Raw genomic sequence first — 24,093 nt, forward strand, 5'->3', positions numbered from 1 at the left:
TGACATTACGCAGATACAGCACCAATATGTTGTTTGCTCTTGCTATGAATTTGGTTAGTAAATCAACAACTACTACATCTGCTAAATTTAAACCAAATCAGGTATGAAACCAAAAAGACTGTTGTTGTATAGATTCACTTATATTAAAGGTATTAAATTATTTAAAAACACAATAAAACATTTTGTATTCTGATTAAGTACATATTAACTGTCGCCATTGTTTGCTGTTAACGATTAAATGTCTATCTTTTTTCAGGACATTAGAACATTCGAACAACAGCAATTAAGTACATTTGTTTTCATGCATGTCTTTCTTTCCACAGGAAAGAATGGGGAGCACTGAATGGGAAGGATTGAAGTTCCATTAAGATGACACGAACGCATCCCCCTGATATACTGGCATCGACTCTATATCGGGACGTTACCCTAAATCCCATCACTGACCCCTCCATTTCTCTCCACTCCTTCCAGCAATGTGACTTGAAGATGATTGACAAACCAGAAATCATCAACAAAAGACACTGCCGTAGCTTTGACTTCATTGAGTCCCTGGACGATCCACAGTCCTTCTCTTCCTCAATGGAGTACCCTTACAAGAGGGCTGAGCATCAGACATTAAACAAAGATCTAATGTGGAATGGACTAGATCAAACGGGGCACCTTCGCTTTTCATCTCCTGATCTGTTTAATACCAGGCATTTTCAGCAGCACACCACCCAAGACAAAACTAGCCATCTTACTTGGTCAGACTCTAAAAATAGAAAGAGATCCAAAAGTGCTCCGAGAATCAAGTCCACCCTCACTCCGGTGCCCATCTCAGTATCTCCACCAGGAACCAGGAAGGGAAGGGATGCACCTCAGGCTGCGTCAGATACTTTGAGGACTTCTGAGATGCATCGAGAGACATATTCTTCAAACAGGGCTTTTTTGAATGAGGTCCATCCTATAAAACTGCAGCCTCATTCTCCCCTCTATGTCTCTGATTGTTTTGAAGAGGATAAACCAGATAAACCAGCCATAACCCCTCATGTCAGGTGCCGTGTGGATATTAAACCAGATGCTTCTGTACTCCAGCACACATCCAGACTGGCTCCCAGTGCACGGACTGAGCATCTTTGGCAGAGATACTCACAGGCCAGTAGTAGTCGAGGTGTGTATGTACCACGGCAGATTGTCTCCTCACCAACACCCATTCCAAGCGAATGCTACAGTGGAGATTTTAGACAAGGTTACCACTACGCCACCAGCATGTCTCCCATCTCTTACCAGCATCTAGACATGCATAGAATGCCATCACCAACAGCACCATATCTGAGTCAAGAACAAAGAGCTTACTCAAACCCGAACATTCCTACAAAGTTTTTCTATACTGAGGACCCTGTTCGGTATCCAGTTCATCCCTATTCCAGGGCATACTTTCAGGATGATCGGTCTAGTCTAACCAGTCATGGAAGTACTATGACCAGTCAGTATGATCCAAGGACTCGATGGGTACACACCCTTCCAGTCAGGTCATATTACACAGACCATATTCCCAACCAGCCAGCAAACTCTGTATATAGTAGGCCTTACTCTACAAGTGAGGCAGGGTCATACTTTTCTCAAACTCCACTGTCAAGATCCTACTATGGGGAGGACCAACGGTTCAATCCATATCATCAAAGTAGCTCAAGGTTGTTTTATTCCAAGCCATTCAACTCTCCTGAGGAGCAGTACTTTCCATCAAGGCCATATCACACAGAAGGTCGTCGACGCCCTCGAATGTCCCAGGCTTTTTCAGATGACTGGTATCGCTCAAGTATATCTGGTTACTCTAACCAGTCCTCTCAGCACACACCACCAAGAGTAAGGCAAGACCCCGGTGTACCCCAGTGGTTTACTAACAGCTGTATGGAGACAAGACTAGGAGCAGAGGTCAAAAACCACTCCAAGTCTTGGGACAATATTCTATATCCACGGCATGACAGAGAGCAATCAGTTCCTCGTGGACGAAGCTATGAAAACCTGTTTTACCAAGCAAGGCATGGAACATCTGCTGATATTACATCTCAACCTGTTATCCTTAACCTTTCAAGTTCACCAAGGCGCTATGCTGCCCTGTCACTTTCCGAAAACTCGCTGGAGAGGGGCTCAAGCAATCCATGGAGGAATACCAAAAGCGGGCAGTGGTTTGTAACTCCGGAGATCACCATAACAGACAATGACATATGTGCAGGCAACAGCAAACGGCGTGATGTGCACTCTGTCAGCTGGGATACACCGGACATTGAAAAGACACCATCTCCGAGAGTAATGCATCAGAAACCAACATCCAACACAGCAGACATAACCAAAGACAGGAAACACAACAACTTCTCCCTTCAGCAGAGTCTGGAGCAACTGGATGAACTATTAGCTGACTTGGTTGTTGATTACAAACCACCAACTAGCAGAAGATCAAGTGAGGACCTTTTGGACCAGCTGAAACATCTGATTAGTGAGGACGATGAAAAAAGCAGAGGATCTTCCGGACTTGAAAACTTAGGAAGTCTGAACACTCAGCTCCCATCCTCTAAATCCAGCCCTGACACAATCAAAGACCCTGATAGTGGGTGTGATGCTTTACAAAGGAGTGCAGAAGAATGTTCTCCAGACCACAGCACAGATGAAGATGACACCATGGTCTGTGCTAACAAGAAGTGCAATCGGACTGAGAATATGTTCAATGCTTGCTTGTACTTCAAATCGTGCCATAGTTGCTACACCTTTTATTGCTCACGGAACTGTCGCAGGGATGACTGGGAGATCCATAAAGAGACCTGTCTGTATGGCCGTGTGAGCAGTGTTTGTCGACATACACTCAAGTTCTGCAGAGAAAATTCAGAGATACATAAAGCCTTCTCTCGTGTTGCTAAAGCTGGCTACCTCTCCAGAGGGAGAGGCGTTCTCTTTCTGGGTTTTGCTAATCCAGAGACAGCTGATAACTTCCTGCAAGTTGGGCTAGAGAGTCTCCTCATGTCTCCCACATACTTATCTCTGAGAGAGCTGGATGGCTTCAAGGATAACCTAGGTGAATACTGCAAGGAACTGCAGCATGCAGGTAACGAGTACGACCCCAATGAATGTTTCCTTCTGAATGTATCCATAGCTGTTGGTGAACTAGTACCTAACCGACCTTCACCGAGGTTCCAAACACCAACAGTTCGAAAATATGCAAAGGTGTCCTTAGCTTCTTCAAGCCCTGACAAAAAGGTACTCAAGAGGGATAGTGAAATGGAAACTCTCATCCTCACTCCACCTCCAGGCACACCAGACATTGACAAGGAGGGGGAGGAAGGAAGAAAAGCCAGAGAGGTGTGCTTTGTCAATATCCAGCGTGAGCTCAGGATCAGGGGAGTCTTTCTGCGTCACGAGTATCCCAAAATCTATAATCAGCTGTGTGAGTTTGTGGAGAGCAACAAAAGGTTTACTCCAACTACGATTTATCCAATAGATAAGAGAACAGGGAAGCAGTTTATGTGCATGATCATGGCTGCATCTGAGCCACGGACACTGGATTGGGTGGGCACCCCACATCTCTTGGATGATATTATATAGAAAAGCACTAAATAGTAATAATGATGTCAGTTACACTAATGTACATACTGTAAATACATGGTGGGATTTAGCAAATTGAGAATTGATACAGAAATGTGTGTGTGCCCGATTTCTCTTTCTGTCTCTTTCTCTGATTTCTTTCCGTTGCCACAAGGACACAGACACAAAGACACAGACACAGACACAGACACAGACACACAGACACACACACACACACACACACACACACACACACACACACACACACACACACACACACACACACACACACACACACACACACACACATTATATACACAGTTTGAAAAGTTGCCCTATGTTGTTTTTGGCTTGTTTGATACTGTTGCACTCAGAAGAGTTAATAGCCTGCATGTAGACTAGGCACAAACCCATTACCCAGGTGTTTAAGATGTAAACATGTATGATCTGTGCAGTTTCTGCAGATGATGTATGAAGCACACAATATTTATGAAGTACACAGTAAGGTCTCATATTGTAACAGTCACCCACAATTGTTTTCTCCAACAAATATTATATCAATTTTTTTTATTATACCTTGTTACAGTGGTTGTAGTATTACAACTATTTATTAGTACTTAAGTATTATTTCCTAAGTATACTGTAGTTGTGTGGTATTTCTTTGGTAAATTATTGCCATATTAGTTATTGTTTGATGGACAAAAGGTAGAATCAAACCACATATTTTGTTTGCCCACTTCATTAAGATTTTTGTTAGAACTTATTTCATCTCGTGATAAGACTTGATGTCATTCTCGTGTACATTGCTTTGTTTGAAAGTGGCCTTCAGTTGAAAAAACCCCCAATGCATTTGACACAAAGCAATGTATACATTTAGCTGTTTCTAAAGGCTTAACAGGTCTTGACCTGGGTTGAACTACCATTGTAAATGAACAATTATTTTGCTCAAAGCATGTTATTTAAATTCAGGTATTTTAATATTGATATTGCTTATAATTAAATGTATTATGTTAATGAGATACCATTTGATGCTTATGTAAGAGGTATATATTGAATATTAGATCATTTGAAACATACAAACTAATGCTACAGTATGTTCTTAAACAATATGCAATAAAAGAGCAACCTTAACATCTATATTGTTAAATCCTATTTTATTAATAATATTGAATAATTGCTTGAAGCCAAAAGCTGCAAAGATTTTGTTTGCACTAAAACATAAATTATAAAATAAGAATGTTCCTAACATAGCTGCAGCACTGAACACAGATATGATATGCCTGCTTCCATTGCCACTGTTGACTAATCTAAGGTTGCTCTTTTACTTGATTATATATCTTTGTGCAAGACCTTCCTCAACTTTCTATTTTGTGATGTTTATAACCTATACATAAATATATAATAAATGGAATTTAACAAGTGACCTCCTGGCTTTGCATTTTTCTTCTATACTGCTTATGCTTAAGTACTCATAAACAGTTTTTATACTAATTGACCACTATATCTTTTGGTGAGAATTGAAGACATCCAGTCCCCTTTGCTCTTGAGCTGGGATGTTTTAAATTTAAGTTTTTGAAATACATGCAGGAATATTCCATCAAGAACTATGAGAGAAATCAACAATTTCCATGAAAGCTAAAACACTAATAAAAATGCCACAATAAAATTCACAACTATTATAAAAAATGGCAATATAGCTACACATTTTTGCATTGTAATTTCTTGATCTTCCTGATCTCAATATAATGACTCTTATTTCAAGATACTGACCCTTACAGACTAAATGCAAGAATGAGTGTTAAAGTGTAAATATGGGAATTTTGTAAGTGAGTTAATGTTAAGCACATATACACTATATGGAAGAACGAGGGCTGGTCCACATAGTTATGACTCAAGCTTGTAATTATCTGCAAAACTGACTTTGACCAGTAACTAAATAATCAAATACATTTACATGACTAAATATGTTCTTTATTTTTTTTTGGCATTTTGCCTTTATTTGAGAGCTGACACTATAGAGAGACACATGTAGGAGAGATAGAGAGTGGCATGCCATGACTTGTTTAGCCATAAATAGATTATAAATCATATTATATGCCTCTATACATTCGAATATATTATATGGTTTGCGGTGTTTCCTGGAGTGGCTTTTTTCTATGTTGTTAGACCACCACCTAGTGGAATAAAGGCGGCATTACTTCCACCTATTTTGTGCATTGTACCCAGGGTTGCAGCATTTCCCAAAGACTCACATTACACATTGATATTTGATTGATATTTACTATTATTGCCACTTTAAACAGACTTAATCTTTTCCTGTAATGGTCTCATATGGGCACTCTGCAACCGCAAAATCCAGCAGTGTTCAGAAAAGAGTATGTGGACATAATTCTAAATAAATTCAGGCTGAATTTATTTTTGAAGAAACTTTCAACAAATTGTGTTGACTGGTGCCTTCTTATAGCTGGTGAGAAAGGGTATACAAAGAAAAACATGCTGGGCAGTCTATTAAGGCTGGGGAACAATAATGGGAGGAACAATAAATAGGGTTTGGAGCAGCCTTCAAGTCAAGCCATTTTTATTTATAGATCCCACTATCACAAATCACGAATTTGCCTCAGGGGTCTTTACAATATGTACAGCATACAACATCCTCTAGTCCTCGGTGAACATGACATTCTTTTGAGCTATTTTAGAGCCTCTGAAGCTGGGCTACTTTTTTTCTTTTCTTTTACAGTCAACAGTAATTGCAAAGTCATGGTGGGATGGTATAAAAGGATGAATCTCTTTTTTCTCAGTATCCTGGAATATCCTGGCACTGCTTAAAGTGGCCCTTGCCTTTCCCTTGCTTCCTGGAGAGCCCTTAGCACAGTTCAGATATATAAATAGATGAATGAATCTTGCTTGTTAGCTTGTTTACCCATTGGATGTAATGCTAGCTACACTACCCACATCACTACATCCGAGAGCAATTCATTTCCTGAAAGTGATACTGCCATATCACAAATTTCTCTTCAGCATTGAAGTAATACAGAATCTTATTTTTTTTTGCATGAAAGCTAATATTGATGGTCTGTTTCTTAACTCCTAGGCCACCAGGGTGCACCAATAATATTATTGATCTCATCTCTCAATTGTACATTCTCTCATTTATATAAGTAGTATTTGTACATCCAATTGTTACACAATAATGATAATAACAATTTGCTTGAGAATTTGAGGAACAGGACAAAAACAACACTGCAACATAATCATTAAGACAAAAATAACATAACATATTTATATTTATCATTCTACTTTAGAAACAGAGACAGCAATTAGCCTAAAAATATGAACTGATAATAATAGACATTTTTGTAAGTGGCCAACAGACAATTTGTGACTCTGTGGATCCATATGGAAATTATCTTAGGTAATATTCAGTAAGTTGCGGCCTACAGCATATGAATCAGAAAAACATTTGTTTGAAATTGCACCAAATTCGTATATTACAGTGATCACATAAAGACCTGTGTCTGCAATGCTGTGGATTCTTCCTTTAACAAAGCCTTTGCGCATGCGGGCTGCGCAGGTCTCCTCGTGATGACAGCAAATGACAGCACTGTTCGTCCCTGCAGAACCAGAGAGAGACGGCTAATCGCCAACAAACAATCCCTCTGACTCGAGAAATCTAATGATCAGCCGTGTTTAGAGCCACTGTGAACAACTAGTGTGAGCTAATCACGTCCGGTAAGTCGTTGAATTTACGTTAGCGTATCTTTAGGATCATATTTTATCTAACAGGAGCTTGCAACCTAAAGCTAAGCTAACGTAGCCAACTAGCTTGTCGTTAGCTTGCCGTGCTTGACTAGCTAAGGTTAGCAGACTTTAACTTGGTTAGCAGGCTACTGCTTGGTTGGCCAGTTGACCAGTTTGCTATCTGTGGTCCTCCTTTCAAATCAGTGCGAACACAAGTCCTTTCTTGACTGGTACCAAATATGTGGGTGTCTTTTTCTTCTGTCAGTTTCCCTCACAGCCTTTAGCTGACCTGACGTTAGTAACATGGATTATTTGATATCATTCTCAACTCGTCTGGTGGTAATTTTTGGCCAGGTTTACCCCAACCAAGCGGTAGCTGACATGAACCAAACCTAATCCAGCTGGGTGTGTTTGCTACCGGTAAATAACGATTGGCTAATACATCAATACATTCGTATCAAGGACACTGAAAACATCCAAGTGAACTTTAACAGCTCGTCAAAATGTTTCAGTTTTTATGTCAGATGTGTGTACAGCTGCCCGCCGAGGCCGTGAAAGGCATGACTGAAGTTTTTAGTCGAATAACAAGAACGATTAACACACATCTGCAAGGCTTGTGATGCTGTCATTTAATTACTGGATAATATTAACTCTTCACAACATCACGTTAAAACTAATCATCTTCCCGTTTTGTTTAACAGTGCTGTGTCAGCTAGTGAACGACAGAAAAAAAATAATTGAATATGATACACTACATCTAATCTTTTTACTGGGTGAAAATGCTGAACTGTTGCTGGTTATTGGTACATTTGTGAAATGTGGGGTTCATTTTCTTTCATTTTATTTATGTTGTGAAAGCTGTGGCTCTTTGAGTTTCAAGTGTGGTACAAATTCAGTGTATTATTATTATATCTGTTTCATATCATAAATTATTGCTTGACAGACTAAATGTACTAAGGCTTGTAAAGCTTATTGAACTTGTATCCCATATGATAAATAATGAAAATGATCATTTCATAACTTGTAATTTAATGATGATGCTGCAACATTACACAGCAAAGCATCCCTTTACATTATAACTTCAATGCATCAGTTAGCTCCAGCCAGTCACTGTAATGTATCATATTGTGGTCATTAGCTCAGATCGAGGTTCAATCAACAGGACTTTCTTCCTGTGTAGTAATAATCATGTTGCCAGGAAATGGAGCCAATCTAGTTTATGGTTTGAGAGTGGAATGACTTTTAAGTTCAAGGCTGATCAAAGGAACAGACGGATTTTGCTTCGTAACTGGATTTTATTCATTCCTGGGCTCATGCTGTAGGCCTGTGTTTTCTCATGAGGCCATTTCGAATGATACAAATGTCAACGTTAATGTTTTTCGTACTTTGCAATACCACCGTCTATCTGCTTTCATTCAGTGGTGTTTACTGTAACAGTGATGCTTGGTACTAAACTCTGCATCATTTCTTAAAGTGTGCAGTCACTGAGTGAGAAAGTTGGTGAGAAATAAAGAGGATATAACATTTTGGAGCTTGTGCCATATGTGTCTCTTTGTGTATTTGTACTCTGGTCCTTGTAATTTAATAGTTTTGTTTTTGGTAAATTCTTTGTGGGTTGGTAATATGCACTCAGAATCCAGTGTTTTCACACTTCTTAAGGTCATCTCACACACTCGTTGGGTTAGGGACCACGTTCTGGTCCACCATAGAGGGCCTGAAGACTAGGCTGAACTTGTATTGTCAGTACCTGTGGTCTACTGAGATATGTTCCATGATACCTGAGTTCACAGTTTGAGTTGTTATGTAACATCAACCTATATTTATATAACAAACAACTGATAAAAAAGTGCACCTTACTTTCATTATATACCCTGTGATTAACTACATATCCCAGCTGATAACAATAACAAACAGTGGAGTCGATGCCAGAATTTCAACATAAACATTCATGTTCTCGGCTCTATGTAGAGGAGCCCTTGAAATGAGACTTGTGTGCCCTCCACACTATCTTTCGTGTAGAAACATGGACTTAAGAAGCTCAAGCCCTTGAATTGGGACACAGCTTATGTGCTCATTGTGTTTTTTTTTTCTTCTTTTTTTTTTGCCCCGCTGCTACAGCTTTTTGTGTCTCGCACATTGCCAAACATTCTCATGGGGCAGTGATGGATTTAAAGTTAGAGAAGGGGGGGGGGGGGCGTGTGGCCAGAGGGTCGCTCATTTCATCCCCTGATAAATCTCACGTTTTCCCAAAACGAACCCACGTTAAAAATCTGATCAATCTCTCATTGTTATTCAGTAGTTGACAGATTTAGGTAAGTGATGCTATGGAAAAATACTGGTCAGTACTCTGAAAGCTTTGTGGTTCAGTTCCACCACTAGTGACTTATCCTGCTGGAGGTGGGAGAAGTCACACATAAATCTCATGTACTGTACTCTACTGCTCGCTGAGCAGTGTAAGAAATTATCTGAAAGGGAAGTGTGAAGAGGATGTTGTCTCACAACCGTGAATACCTTTTGTAGAGAGTGAAATCCTTTGAATATCTATAAAAAGCACTTTGTTCCATTGGTATGTTTGTGGTTGTGAGACCAGGCAGTAGGAGGAGTGGGTTGTGTTTCAAACACCTTTACTCTAATACTCTCATGTTAACTTACATTTTTGTGTAAAATTGTGTTGTTTTGTGCATTGGATGTCAAAAAAAATGTTTTGGCAATATTAAATCTGATCAGATAACCTAAGTGGTTGGACTTCCCCTGGCGTTTAACTTTTTTTTTTTTGTCTCTAGTGTGCCTCTTGTCTCTTGTCCTACCTTGCTGTTATAATTAAGGTGCTTACACAGATGTTTGGCTTCTGTTATCAAGCTTCTTTGTCTCCCACATTAACCATATTCATGACGATCCTGCCACAGCCACTATCATTCTCACACAACTCAGGAGGCAGTAGATAATGCCGTCCTTCACACCCCTCTGCTGTTTGGTTTCTCTTCTGCTTTAGAGTTCCTCAGTGCTCTCCATGACTGACTCACCAGGTAGTTTTATGCAGTTGATGGTATTGGAGTTGGCGGTCACAGGAGGCCATGACAAATGGCAGTTAACCTCCCTGCTAGCCACTTAATAGCCGAGTTGCTTTTTCACTTCCGTCCAAGTATGTGAGGAATGTGCTTATTCAAGAACACGAGAGCACACGTCGAAGTGCACCATGAGTGTACTACGTAATGGGGCTAGACGATATGGCAAAAATATGATCAGTCATTTGTCCATGTTGATCAATATTGATATATATAATTTGATAATGCTGGCATTTGAAGGGTATCCTGATAATGACTAAAGCCTGAAGAAAGCAGAGTTTTTTTCTTTTAATTAATTAACATAAAAAAGTAGAATAACAAAATGTAAAGATTTAATCGGTTTGGTTGAGAATATATTTTAGTTATGTTTACATATCTAAATGTAAACATAACTTAACAAACAGGTTTTATCTGCCTTAACAACACAACCCAAGTCAGCCTGGCTTGTAACCTACTAATGCACTAGTAGTAGTAGTAGTAGTAGTAGTACTAGTAGTAAACCTTTACTTATGCTCGAGAGATCATTGAGGGCGAGCCTCATTTACAATGACAATTAATGTAATGAAATAAATACAATACAATAATATAAAAGCTTTGATTACTATCACATCAAATAGCTTTGGCAGGGCAGCAAACATCTCAAATGTTCAGAGGTACTACCAAAAATAAACATAAATAAACATGTGGATCACAAAGGTCCTGGCACATTCATACACTCAACTGTAAGATAAAAACAATGTAAAAGATATTAAATATATAATGGTTTAAACTGAGTAAGTACAAACTTTTAATGCAGTCATTATGTTACATCTTTTCTGTATCTATATTCTGCTGTAACCTTTTCATTTATCTTACTGACTGTTATTTTCTGTGCTCAGTTCACATATCATTAGATTTAGTAGTTTTCTTTATGAAACAACACTGGTGCTAGTGGCTAACTAGCCTTTTGTTGCTACCCTGTTTACTGGCTTCAAGCTTAATGTAGTTTAGTAGTTAACTTGTTCATTCAAAGTCAAAGCAACCTGTTTATAACAATGGAGTGTGTTTTTTCCCACAGTTGCAGACGGGATGTGTTTACTAGGGAAACATGTCCATGATTTTCAGAAGCTTTTTTTTTAAGCTAACGTTACTCCTAGATGTGACAGTCACTCAGGATGCTTGTAGCCCTGCTATGATAGCACTAGCAAAGTCATGCTGGTCATGGTAGTAAATGTGTGTGTACTCGGTTGAAAACTGCAGACTGACTGGATGTTGTCATGTTTATTTCTGCTGTTTGATAGACTGTTACATCTGTCTATATTTAGTAATAAAATTTTATCATTGTTATCGACATACATTTTTATTGCGATCCTGTATTGAAGTCAATTTATGGCCTAATACTCATGAGGTAAAATAAAAATAAAAACAAAAGAAACCAAAGGAAATATCTTAATATCTTATCTTAAATGTATTTATAATCTGGAAATGTCCTGAACGTAAGCCCATCCCATAGTTGTGCAGCCCCTCTTTGTAGGTTTTCAAGTAAAGCGTGAGACAGGTTGTTTCTGTTCTCTTTTTAGACACTTTTGACATTATGGTGCTAGTAACGTTAACATTAGTATTAGTGGAGGAAGGAAAATTGAGAAATATTCACTAAGGTTTATCCTTTAGAATGATATGTTAACTCGTATGTTTTAATGACCAAGGCATGTGTTCATTATTTTTTCAGTGGATTGTTTTTTTATGCTCAATGGCAAAATGTGTAAACTTCTAAATTACATGAAATGATGCAAAGCAGGCTGGTGGTCATGATTTCAAAACTGTTATTCAGAAACTATATTTTAACTCACTTATTTTATTGAGATTGCAATAAAACCATTGTGTCACTTGATTACAGCCATGCTTTCAGGCAGTCATCATGTTTTTCACGTGATAAAGAGCAGCTGTGTTTTTATAAAGAATTTCTGAAAAAATAAATGTATGTTTTCTCTCTGAACCATAAATTAACACAGAATGTTAATGGTCTTCAAACTTGACCTGTTTTTTTTAATGAAACAATCTTATCACAGTAATTTGAAATCAGTAATCACTGTTTATTCTTGGCTTGCAGAAGGGACTCTTTGTACAGCCTATCATTATGTGTTTAAATCTGCATAACCAATTTGATTTGTCAGGCATATCAACTCTAACGTTGTGGTTGTCTATTACCTTGTGAGCATAGACGCTGCCTTGCAGTCATTCCCGCTCTGTGGCAGTTTTCACCAGTCTGGTCTCATTCTCCTCCCAGGGCCCTAATTCTGCAGTTAAATCTGTGTTTGCTATGTTAGCAACCAGCCACAAAGAGGCTTTTGTGCAAAGGATTCACCAAGAAATCATTCAAATTTCATGCACTCAGCTTGGTTTGTATGTCTTGGCTGTGTCTGTCTGGAACAGGAGAGAGTGATTTGCATATTCTGCGATGTAGCTGAAAAAGCATGCTTTTGCTGTTGTCATCCAGCCAGTATGTGAAGCACACTAAATGCAAATGATCACTTCCCTTGCATGACGCTCACATCATGTGTGTGCTAGTGTTCAGCCAGACATTTACAGAAAAGGGAGCCACTTCCTGCTTCTTTTACTTTAAAATGCAGCATTACACAAATATTGAAAATGAAAAGAAAAGATTTGCAAAAAAACAAGGAAATTGAAAGTGTTGCTTTTTACTCTGCAGTAGTTGGTTGATTGGGGTTTCTGTACGGTACTAGACATACTGCACAGTCAAAAGCCCTGTGCCAGTGCAACAGAGACATAGTGAAAACTGCAGTTTTCTCCTTTTTGATGAAAGTGCTTACAGAAAAAGCATCCCGGCTCAGTGTTTTGATGCTTAAACAGGAACTTCAGCAATTTCATTATTCACTTCCATAAAGTTTGGGGACTCTGCAATCACAAAAATGAGCATAGGCTCAAATATTCAGACTTTTAGTCTCTGCTCTGGTTAAATAGCCAGAATTGCTGGATGCTACACTTCCCATAATACACCAATAGTTCCTTTTAATCAGAACCTCTTTTCAAACCCCATGCCCCCAATTTGTAATAGAAGTAATACTAATAATTTTAACTATGGATTAACCTTTATTACTTCCTTGATTCATTGTTTAGTCCATAGATGTCAGATAAATGTTCATCACAGTTTCTCAGAGGCAAAGCCTTCTTCAGATGTCTTGATTTGTCCGACCAACATCTGCTGATTACTTGTTGTTTCAACAGAGCAAATGGCTTTTATTATAAATTTGTAGTCTCAAGGCCCAAGCTGAGATGATGTCATCATCAACTCTGACCCAGCTAAATGGTCCTATACATAATGCATAACTTAGATGTAAAATTGGTGTTCCCCTCTGGCACAGCTGGCTTCAAAACCAGAACAGTGCCTATTAAACAGACAAGGAGTGTTTAACATCGCAATCTGCTTCGATCAGAAAGTGATGACAATTTTGGTTTAAGAGCGTCTGTGTGGCTCTGTTGTCAAAACAAATGTGAATCTGCCTCTCTTGCATCCTTGGAAACCGCTGATGTGAACATCCCTCTGAGTGAGAGCCTGCCTGATGTGACACCTGAAAGTCAGAACCGAGGTTTATGTTTTTATTACATAACATTTGATCCAGTTATTTTTGGTTCCACATTGCAGTCATGTGAGTGCACTGAAGAACTTGACATGACATGCATGAAGTCTTGTCGTCATCACCTACATGAGCTGTGCCTCCCAGTACTCGACGTTGATTGGATTGTAGACGGGGGTGTGTGTCTGACGTTGGCGTGTTGCTTTCTATCATTGTTTGAATTAACAGAGAAAAATGAATCATAGTCACTATATTATATTATTATGCTAGGCCATATATACTACAGTTTCTTTATCCTCAGTTGGCATTGCTGTCCTGTCCTCTCATATCCTCTTTCTAATCCTCTCTGAAAATATGAACCAAAAATGTACTTCTGCAGCTCATTTTTTTCTATTTCTGGTTCTGAGAGCTTCCTGTAATTGATCCATAAGTCTGAGCCATCCAAAAAAATGTTTGCACAGAGGGATCACAGGAACGAACCCAACCGCGGTTCGGTTTAATGCGGACCGAGCCTACCTGTTTTTGTTGGAAGGAGGCCTGGCTGTTTGGTCTGAACTGTGATCCGGTGGAGGTTTCACGCCTGTAATTTTGGTTCAGAACAAACAAAAAGTCTGAAAGTCCAGAACAAATGATATAGGTATGAAGGAGCCCAGTGTCATTACCATCATTACTAATTCATTGAACAAATACAAACTCTTTTTCTAGTCTTTGATCATTTGTCACATTTGTCTATGATACATTTATAGTTGGGATACTCATGTCAAATGGCAACGTTCAGTTTACCATCCTACTGCTGGGATGGCCTGCCCTTTCATTATTTCATGCTATATGTCATGCTATACTGTTTATTCCTGTTTTTTTTACCCCCACTGATGTTTATTTAATATATGATGAAAGGTAATATGAGGCTTTGTTCAGTCTCTGTTCCTCATATTCACCTCAATTGCACAATTATGTTCTGTATTCCAGCCATGACTGACTATTCTTGTCTTTTTTTTGTTCCCTAGTTATTTACCCCTCTGCCTGTGAGAGCTGGTGAAGATGGTGAAGCCAGACATCCACACTCTGGCCCACCACCTGAAGCAGGAGCGACTGTACGTGGCGTCGGAGAAGCAGCTGATCCAGAGGCTCAACAGCGATGTGCTGAAGACAGCTGAGAGGCTCTATCGGGCCGCCTGGATCGCCAAGCAGCAGAGGATCAACCTTGATCGTCTCATCCTCACCAGGTCAGATCTAGGAATAGTTTAACCTTTCAGGAAATAAACTGGCTTGCTTTCTTTCCAAGAGTGAGGTGAGAAGATGGATGCCTGTGTGTTACAGAGCTGTAGCCAGGACCTACAGTAGTTGTCTTACTATTCAGAGTAGGAGCAGGTAGGAATGGCTAGCTTGGCTCCCTCCAAAGTCTAATAATATGAATGCCAGCAACTCTGTAGCTCATTAATTAACATGCAATTAACATGTTTGTTTAATTTGCATCGAGATTGAAATGTGATAATATTGTAATAGAAATTGTAATTTTGAAATGTAATAGTAGTTACAACAGTTTGTGGCTTTAGAGGTAGTATGAAACTTAATATTTCCTGTTATACATGCCTATGAGTTGTTGTTTCTTGTGGTGCTTATATCAACAAAAAGCATGATATCGAATGAGTAAGTGATATTTGTTGTTGAAAGTAAAATAATGGTAAATGCAAATATTTAAAAAACAAGTTTGATTCTTTGTGGTGTTCTTGGACTTGCTTGGCCACAACAGTTCAGATCAGTTGTTCTGAAAGGGAAACTACAAAGCCAGAGCAACCCTTTAATCATGAGCATTTGATCTAATGCATGTACTTGCTTTTGTAAAAGTGGATATATGTCAATCAGAACATGGCTTTTTTTTAAAAATCTACAGTGCGGAAGCCTCTCCAGCTGAATGCTGCCAACATGCCAAAATGCTGGAAGACACACAGTTTGTTGATGGCTACAAGACTCTGGGCTTCCAGGAGACAATCTACGGTGAGTTCGTGGCCCGGTTGAGGGAGAACCCCAGACTGGTGGCGTCATGCCTGGTGGCAGGAGAGAGGCTGAACCAGGAGCATACCCAGGGGGTCATCTATACAGTCTTCACCTCACTGTATGGCAACTGCATCATGCAGGAGGATGAGAGCTACTTGCTACAGGTGAGGTCCTACCTCCCTCTAGTGTTACACATTAGAAAAACAATTTAGCTCCTCAGTGAGATGAAATGTTGTCGTCTCACCTCTTCTTGTGTATCTTCCAGGTGTTGCGGTACCTGGTAGAGTTTGAGCTGAAGGAGAATGACAACCCTCGCCGTCTGTTGCGAAGGGGAACCTGTGCCTTCAGCATCCTTTTCAAGCTCTTCTCTGAGGGCCTGTACTCAGCCAAACTCTTCCTCACTGCCACCCTCCACGAACCCATTATGCAGCTGCTGGTGGAAGATGAAGACCACCTGGAGACAGACCCAGCCAAGGTGACAGAGCGCCTTACTCCGGCCCAGCAGGAGCGCTTTGGAGAGAAGGGCTCCGAGGGTTACAAACAACGGGTGCAGGCAGCGGTGGAGGCCAATGAAGCCAAGCTGGTTGCTCTGGTCAATAAGTTTATTGGTTACTTGAAGCAGAACACCTACTGCTTTCCCCACAGCCTGCGTTGGATTGTGTCCCAAATGTACAAGACATTGTCCTGTGTGGAGCGTCTTGAAGTGGGTGAGGTGCGCACCATGTGCACAGACCTACTGCTGACCTGCTTCATCTGCCCAGCTATAGTCAACCCGGAGCAGTATGGTATCATCTCAGATGCCCCCATCAATGAAGTGGCCCGCTTCAATCTAATGCAGGTCAGCAGCACAGGAAGTAATCTGCTCACACATATATAGATGTGGGACTCATTCTGCTATGGATTGATATTGGATAATTGTTTGTTGTACAGGTGGGGCAGCTTTTGCAGCAGTTGGCCATGGCTGACGATGATGCAGACCCAAGGCGGAAAAGCTGCTTGTCTAAATTTGATAAGGTATGTACATTGGTACTATGCTGTGCCTAACTGCACCCTAACTGCATTCCTTTTACAACTTCTTCATACAACGTCTCTTTTCTGTTTCTCCAGAGTTGTGTAGCTGCCTTTCTGGACGTGGTGATTGGAGGTAGAGCAGTCGAGACCCCACCAATGTCCTCAATGAATCTTCTAGAAGGCCTGAGCAGGACTGCGGTCTATATTACGCATCATCAGCTGCTGGCACTGGTAAATTATTTTGCATCTGATAGCCAAATTATGTCCTGCCAGCCTGGAACAACAGATAGTAAAATGAACAAGCCTGCATCACACGTGCTCCCTACAGACTAGGTGATCTGATAAGATTTTGGAGCATAAATGTGCATATTACCATGAAACCTTTGTAAGAACTTTCAGATACAGAGTTTATGTACTGTAATACAAAGCTGTGCAGTTAACAACCTTTTGGTACAGCTCAGATTGTTGAGTTCTTGTTGAAACTAGGGGTTTTATTATATTATGTCAGGAATGTTGGCAGTTTTTACTTGTGACGTCTTGTCTTTGCAGTCTTTCTATGTTAGGCATATGTGGCCATGTATACTGAGACCTAACTTATTCTCACTTTAAATCATTTAATAGCAATTCAGTCACAAACTATGTGAATCACAATTTAAGACAGGAAATGGCACAAGTGAGTCACAACAGCAGTATACAAAAGCTTTAGTAGGCGTGTGACAAGCATTATTCTTGAAAGTGACTTGTTGAGGCAACCCACAGAGGTAAAAATAGATAATCCATGTCTGAATTACTGACAAATCGGTTGCAAACACAGCAGAAATTATTAGTGTGACCTCAGTGTGTGCGTATTAGTGTATCATGTCAGGAAATAAGGTGGATCAAGAGCCTTTTGGTTTACTCGTATATTTTTGGTGGATTTTCAACCTCACTTGTGGTTCTGTGTCGAATCCCATAATTTAAACAAGCAACCATTTAGATTCACATACTGTGCAAGCTTGACATGTGCAGACTTGTCACAAACATCTCACGCCCTTCCTTAGAATAACTGTAGACTTTCAAAGACTGATTGATTGTGATTCATAAGGAAAAAAAACAACAATCTTCTACTTCTTCATGTGTAGTTGGACTTTGTGCGAAGCGTGACGGCGGGAGACCACCTTCGGGAGGAGGACCACATGGCTCTGGAGACCCTGCTGGCCAATGTGCCCCAGTCTCGAACTGTGAAGAGCAACAGCCTGGAGCTCACCCCATCCAACACCCCTCAGCTCTCCCCAGCCACCACTCCCGCCAACAAGAAGAACAGGCTCCCCATAGGTACCTCCTAATCCTCTTGTCTTCCTGTCACTCGCTTATCGATGCGCCCAATATGATGCAACCTCGTGTAATTTCTTGATGTGAAGATCTGAAGGCCATTTTGCTTTAAAGGAGTATCGCAATTCGAAACAAAAACTATAAGATGAAACTGTAATATTTTGTTTAATGAGAAGCAAAATAAACAAGTTGAGTTGAGCGGTGATGGCTAGTGAAAGGCCTTGTGTTTTATAGGAAGCTAATGAGCTTCTTCTCAGCTTGTTATAAAGATAATTAGCACGGCCTGGATTGAGGCTCAATTACAGAAATGACAACCAATTAAATTACCAAATATAAATGAACTCATTTTAATTGGAATGGATGGAAAAGATGCATAGACTACCTTCATTAGCATTTTCAAGACAAATGATGCTGCAGTGACTCCCCTCTTAATTAGAAATGAACCACTTGTTCTTGCTTCTCTGAAATATGACGTTTTATACTACACAGTCTTGACTTTGATACTTGAAATACTTTTGAATTTTGAGATGTACTCTGTATTCTTTTCTCCAACCTCCCTACCTTGTCCTTCTCCTTTTCCTCCTGTGCTGCCAATGAATGACCAGGACAACACTTAGCAGCTATAACATCCTGGGACCCCACAACCACCACTCTGTCTGCTCACATTCCATTAGTAACCCCTTTTGGTGGGTAGCCTGTCAGTCGTTGTTAGAGCTGGAGAGAAGTTAGCCGTGTTGCTATTGTTTCACCCAGCTGCGTGTTAGATAACGCTCATCCAGCATCCTGCCCATGCTCCCGAGCGGCACAGTAACCTCCCCCCGCCTCGCCACTGATACCTAGCGCTAGTGCTCTCCTCCTTGTGCTTTCACCATACCATGCTTTTTGCGTTGCACAGTGCTTTGGCTCATTTGTTAGGGGCTAAGATGTTTTTCCCCCACTCATTTCGTTTTTTTCTAAGTTTTTCCCTTTTTGCTTCCTCATTCAGCGGAGTATGGCTATTCATTTCCAGGTACTGGAATAGCAGTTGTGTTCTTGATAGCACATAGAGCATCAAGTATCTCTGAGAGAGGGAGTAAAGGCCAAACTAAGTACACTGACAATATTGAAGAACCTCTGTGAACTAGTATAGTGCCTGTAATCAGCTGTTCTTTGTACGTTTTTGACTATGTTCAGTGGATGAAGCTAAAGAATCAAACCAGTCCAACAGGGATGAAATACATCAGGCCTGTTTTTTTAGATTAGTCAAGTTCTTTAAGTCATGTGATATTTAAGTGCTTCACTATGTCAGGCTGGCCATTTTAATCCCAGAAACATTATGAAAGCATGTCAGTTGGTATTGTAACATACACAGATTAACGTAGTCCAGTGTAGTTCAACTTATTTTGGGTTGGGAGTTTGAATTGTTGAAATGTTACAAGTTTTCATGCACAGTGTTATGAATTCTTTATACTAGTGTACTAGTGTTGGCAGAATCACATTGTTTAAATACTGTGACAAATATGTAGTTTCTTCTATTTTCAAGTGAGGAATTGGTGCATAAAGTGACATCATAATCAAAGCTGTCTATACGCTGTTGTGTGTGTGTGTGTGTGTGTTTATTTGTTTACAGCAAACTGTTCACAGTTGAACAGGAATAACATTTTCAGATTAAAAAAACATATTTATACTAAAGACTCAGCCATTGCATTGTTAACTAACTACTGTCTAACATTTAAAAACCGTGAGGCAAAGGCACGCATCATAAATGTCATACCAGTGTTATAAATGTAGCTACATGGAGAAAAAAATGGAGACTGTATATAAAACATTTTCTTGTAAAAGAAAGTAAATTAAAATTGAATTCAAACCAGTCATTAAGTTGCAGTTACAGACAACACATTGGTATGACATATACGAGATGAGTCTTGGTTTGCTGGCTTTAAGATAGAGCTGTTTATTTTCACAAATGCAATTTGTTGGCTCAAAAAGTGACACATTGATTCCATAATGTATTGCCTAAATCTAACAAAAACTTGAGGGTTAAAACACAAGTGAAAAATGCTGTTTAATGTCCAACAATCTGAAAATAACAATGCTTCTCTACTAATTCCCTTCCATCCAACCAGCAGCTGCTCGCAGCCGCAGCCGTACCAACATAGCCCAGGAGGGGGAGGCAGAGGCCAGCTCCCAAGAGTCCCTGCAGGAGCTGATGCCAGAGGAGGTGCTGGTGATTTCACTAGGATCTGGTCCTCAGAATGTCCCTGGGATGATGTCAGAGAATGAGGTAATGTGACTTGAATTAATGTACTCATTTGCAGGAGAGATGATGATCTAATAAATTCAATGTCATATTTTTTCCTGTCAAGTGAAGGGGAGTGTGAATTCTTTGAGAGTGGGTGTCATGCCTTTTGTAGGGCTTTATCTGTGCTTGCAATAATGTTTAAATGGTAAGAAACCATTTTATACCCTGTTAGACTCACTCCCTCATCCACATTTAACTGGCCCTTGACTTTTTTATATGATGTAATGCCTCTGTTTAGAATGACCAAAGTCAAAAGAAATTTGCAACCAAACATAAGGGACTTTTTTCATGCACACACTTGTTTGTGCTCAATACTCTCCACTGCCTCTTGCATTTGCAGGTTTTGAACCTGCAGATGGCTGATGGGGCCCAAGGGGACGGCCATGCTGATGACACTAAGCTGCATGGTAAACCAGACAAAACTCTGCGCTTCTCCCTCTGCAGTGACAACTTGGAGGGCATCTCAGAGGGTCAGTCTGCTATCTGAATACACATGAAGTCAAAAACTAACAAATAACTAATTACTACAGGGTATTTTTTAAATATCAGAATATATATAAGCAAGGTGATAAAGTAAACAATGTTAACTGCTTGTATATGGTCTGTCATAGACACAGTTGATTGGATTTTGAGTGACCAAAACAATCCTGATATAATTACTGGCCAGCCCTACAATTTTGTGTAAATTTTTATTTTTTATGTTCAGGTCCATCTAATCGTTCTAACTCTGTGTCATCCCTGGACCTGGAGGGAGAATCAGTTTCTGAGTTGGGAGCTGGACCTTCAGGGAGCAACGGGGTGGAGGCTCTACAGCTTTTGGAGCATGAACAGGGTACATACATGTTTGTTTTTGTGAATGTTGCTTAAAAAAAGGTATAGAGTTGAAGGAATAGATACTGTTTTTTTTAGCATTTTTATAAACAAATAGATGCTCATAATGACTTGGCCCACTCTGACATACTGTTTGCCTCCTTCAGCCACCACTCAGGACAACCTGGATGATAAACTGCGCAAATTTGAGATCAGAGACATGATGGGCCTGACGGACGATAGGGACATCTCTGAGACTGTCAGTGAAACTTGGAGTACTGATGTGCTCGGCAGCGATTTTGATCCCAACATGGATGAAGACCGTCTGCAGGAAATAGCAGGTGAGACATGGGTGATGAATCCTTTTACTCTCTGCATCAGTAAATTAATTGAATGGCCTAAACTGACAGTGTAATATTTTATGATGAGGGGTGAATGCTCTGCTCTCGAAGACCTTCTGTGACTGTTCATATCAGTAGATTTAGGGAAATGTCATCACCTTGTGGTACTTGGGTGAAATAGCAGCAAAGGGCAGGTTTTCAGCTCAGTGCATACAAAGATAATCACCAGATGAATACAAAATAGAATATGGCTATGACCATTGTTAAGGGTTTTCTCTGAGTAGTTTTCTACAATATCAAAAATAAGGTTCATTACACTTATTTTAAATGCTGCAAATCATTACAATCTTAATTTCCTTATTGGGCTGAAAGTAATATTTCAGGGAAGCGTTAACAATATAATGTTGTTGTTTTGCAAATAGAGTGTCATAGGGCAGCAGCTAACAACTATTTTGATTATCGAATAATCTGGAGATTATTTTCATAATTAATCTAATAATCTTTTGTTCTATAAAGTGTCTGGAAGAAAAAAAAGTCAATTTTAAGATATTGTTTCCCCTGACCAAGGTTCACAGCCCAGAGATATTCAGTTTACAGGGTTTGTAAAGGTGCTGGAAATCCTTGAAAATGCTTGAATTATAATGTAGTATTTTCAAGGTTTGAAAAGTGCTTGGATTTTGAATAAAGTGCTTGGAACTGTAAATCCCTGGGTCAGTATACATTTTGAAACTTTGTTGTGTTTTCCTTTTTAATTTATCTCCTTTCTTTTGAATGCTCTCACTTAACACCATTTGTGGTTGTTTATAGCACAATAACATCTGATTTAATGTGATGAATAAAATATAAATGAACACAAAGGTGCTTGAAAAGGTTTAAAATGCTTGAATTTGATTTAAGAGACAAGAACTAAAGCAGAAATGGTTTAGTTAGAAACATTTGAGCTGGAACCTCGTCTTTTCAGCATTTTGTCATAAATAAATTATCTTAAAACATTTAATTGGTTATCAAAATAATTACTGGTTAATTTTCTATAGATTAATTAATTGATTATCTGACTAATCGTTGCATCTCTAATGGCATGTTACACTACCAAATCTTAACAATGCTTAGTTTGAGTATTACATCTGAGTTTTAAAGATTTTGGCATTTTAGAAAACATAACCTTCGTCATATTTGTAACATTAATTTGAATTTTGATTACAAATTGCCAGATGAAGCAAAAATGGCCATTTTCAATGACTGCAGGATTTATATGAATAAGCAATGAATTATTTCCCCATAGATAGAACATTACCAGTGTAGTGGTTGCATTATAATAAAATAGAGAATGTGAAAGCTAGAGACAGGATAGGATATCATTTCATAAAATATATGTAAAATGAGGATACCTTGCATTATCACAGTGATAGCAGTGAATACTGTAAGTACATGCATAAATATAATAGAGTGAAGATAAAGATATTTAATAGATTGTAGAAGTTAGTTATAAGTAAAGAAAACAGGTTTGTCTGTGATGACTTGAGCAGTCATTTAATGTGAAACTAGCTACAGACACAATATTTGAGTCCTCATGTTATTCAGACCTCCATCTTCCTGTCTGCTCTGCCTCAGTATTTTTCTACACAACCCGCCCCCCTGCCCATCTCTCTCCTACTCACTCTCTCTCTCTCCCTCTCTCTCTCTCTCTCTCTCTCTCTGACATTCACTCAGTCCCTGCAGTCTTATTGACCTTGGTTCCTTCTCATTTGCATCCACCATTTTTCATTCTTCGGAATATGGCGTTGGGGGACTTTTCCATCATTAAGTGAATTTACAGCGATTTCCTTATGTGTTTTCTCCAAGGGATTGGGTTATGAGATGCACATTAAATATCCATTAATACCTCATTATCCCACTGATAAGATTACCATGATAATGAGGCAGAAATTCTAATTGTTTCACTTCTTGTTGTGCCACTTATTTAATCATCCACCTGAAAGACAAGTACTCTGCGCCCCTACCTTGAAGACTGTAAACACGGACAGCGGGATAGAACTCTCCCACCGCCAATGAGAGCCCTGCCCCCGCCAACATCAGTGCACACTGTTGCCCGGGCGCTGGCATGCCTGTGTGCTCATGGCGTGCGTGTGCCATGAAGTGGAAGCATGACGTACCAGGGGGTGCGGCTACCACAGGTCGACTTCTTGGTCTTGAGCCTTGGCCACTGACTCCCACTCACACCTGCTAGCTCTTCTCCCACTCCTCCGCATTCTTCCGCCTTGTTAAGCCGCCGCTTCCCAAATGGAGATGGAGGGATACTGTGCTGAGGACTTAGTGGGAGCATGGGCGAAGCGGTAATTTGGTTGTGAGTAATGCTAGGCTTAATCAAAAGCTCAAAGTCATGGTCCCGGAGGCCAGGGCAGGGTGAG

The 24,093-nt window shown here is 39.7% G+C and overlaps 2 protein-coding genes across 6 annotated transcripts in view; both read left to right on the forward strand.

Annotated features, from left to right (window-relative positions):
- Window positions 1-369: 369 nt before the first annotated feature.
- unm_hu7912 (un-named hu7912) lies at window positions 370-3,576 on the forward strand. The gene has a single exon (XM_053325882.1). It carries the CDS (start codon window positions 370-372, stop codon window positions 3,574-3,576), a length of 3,207 nt encoding a protein of 1,068 aa, XP_053181857.1.
- Window positions 3,577-7,149: 3,573 nt separating this feature from the next.
- Window positions 7,150-24,093, forward strand: part of gapvd1 (GTPase activating protein and VPS9 domains 1) — a 33,892-nt gene continuing 16,948 nt past the window's right edge. For 2 of the 5 annotated variants that reach the window (XM_053325994.1, XM_053325996.1), the window contains exons 1-12: window positions 7,150-7,284; window positions 14,941-15,159; window positions 15,828-16,095; window positions 16,197-16,769; window positions 16,862-16,945; window positions 17,039-17,173; window positions 18,064-18,256; window positions 18,859-18,939; window positions 20,359-20,516; window positions 20,875-21,004; window positions 21,241-21,366; window positions 21,512-21,685. In XM_053325994.1, coding sequence (XP_053181969.1) covers window positions 14,975-15,159; window positions 15,828-16,095; window positions 16,197-16,769; window positions 16,862-16,945; window positions 17,039-17,173; window positions 18,064-18,256; window positions 18,859-18,939; window positions 20,359-20,516; window positions 20,875-21,004; window positions 21,241-21,366; window positions 21,512-21,685 — 2,107 coding nt within the window. In that variant the 5' untranslated portion in view covers window positions 7,150-7,284; window positions 14,941-14,974. The remainder of the gene's footprint in view (window positions 7,285-14,940; window positions 15,160-15,827; window positions 16,096-16,196; window positions 16,770-16,861; window positions 16,946-17,038; window positions 17,174-18,063; window positions 18,257-18,858; window positions 18,940-20,358; window positions 20,517-20,874; window positions 21,005-21,240; window positions 21,367-21,511; window positions 21,686-24,093) is intronic. The other 3 variants (XM_053325995.1, XM_053325997.1, XM_053325998.1) reach the window with 3 other exon arrangements.

This window comes from Scomber japonicus, chromosome 9 (genome assembly GCF_027409825.1).
Source record: "Scomber japonicus isolate fScoJap1 chromosome 9, fScoJap1.pri, whole genome shotgun sequence".
Taxonomy (NCBI): domain Eukaryota; kingdom Metazoa; phylum Chordata; class Actinopteri; order Scombriformes; family Scombridae; genus Scomber; species Scomber japonicus.

Excerpts from the sequence above, each read along its gene's own strand:
- unm_hu7912 (XM_053325882.1), top strand. The coding sequence starts at position 370 with ATGACACGAACGCATCCCCCTGATATACTGGCATCGACTCTATATCGG.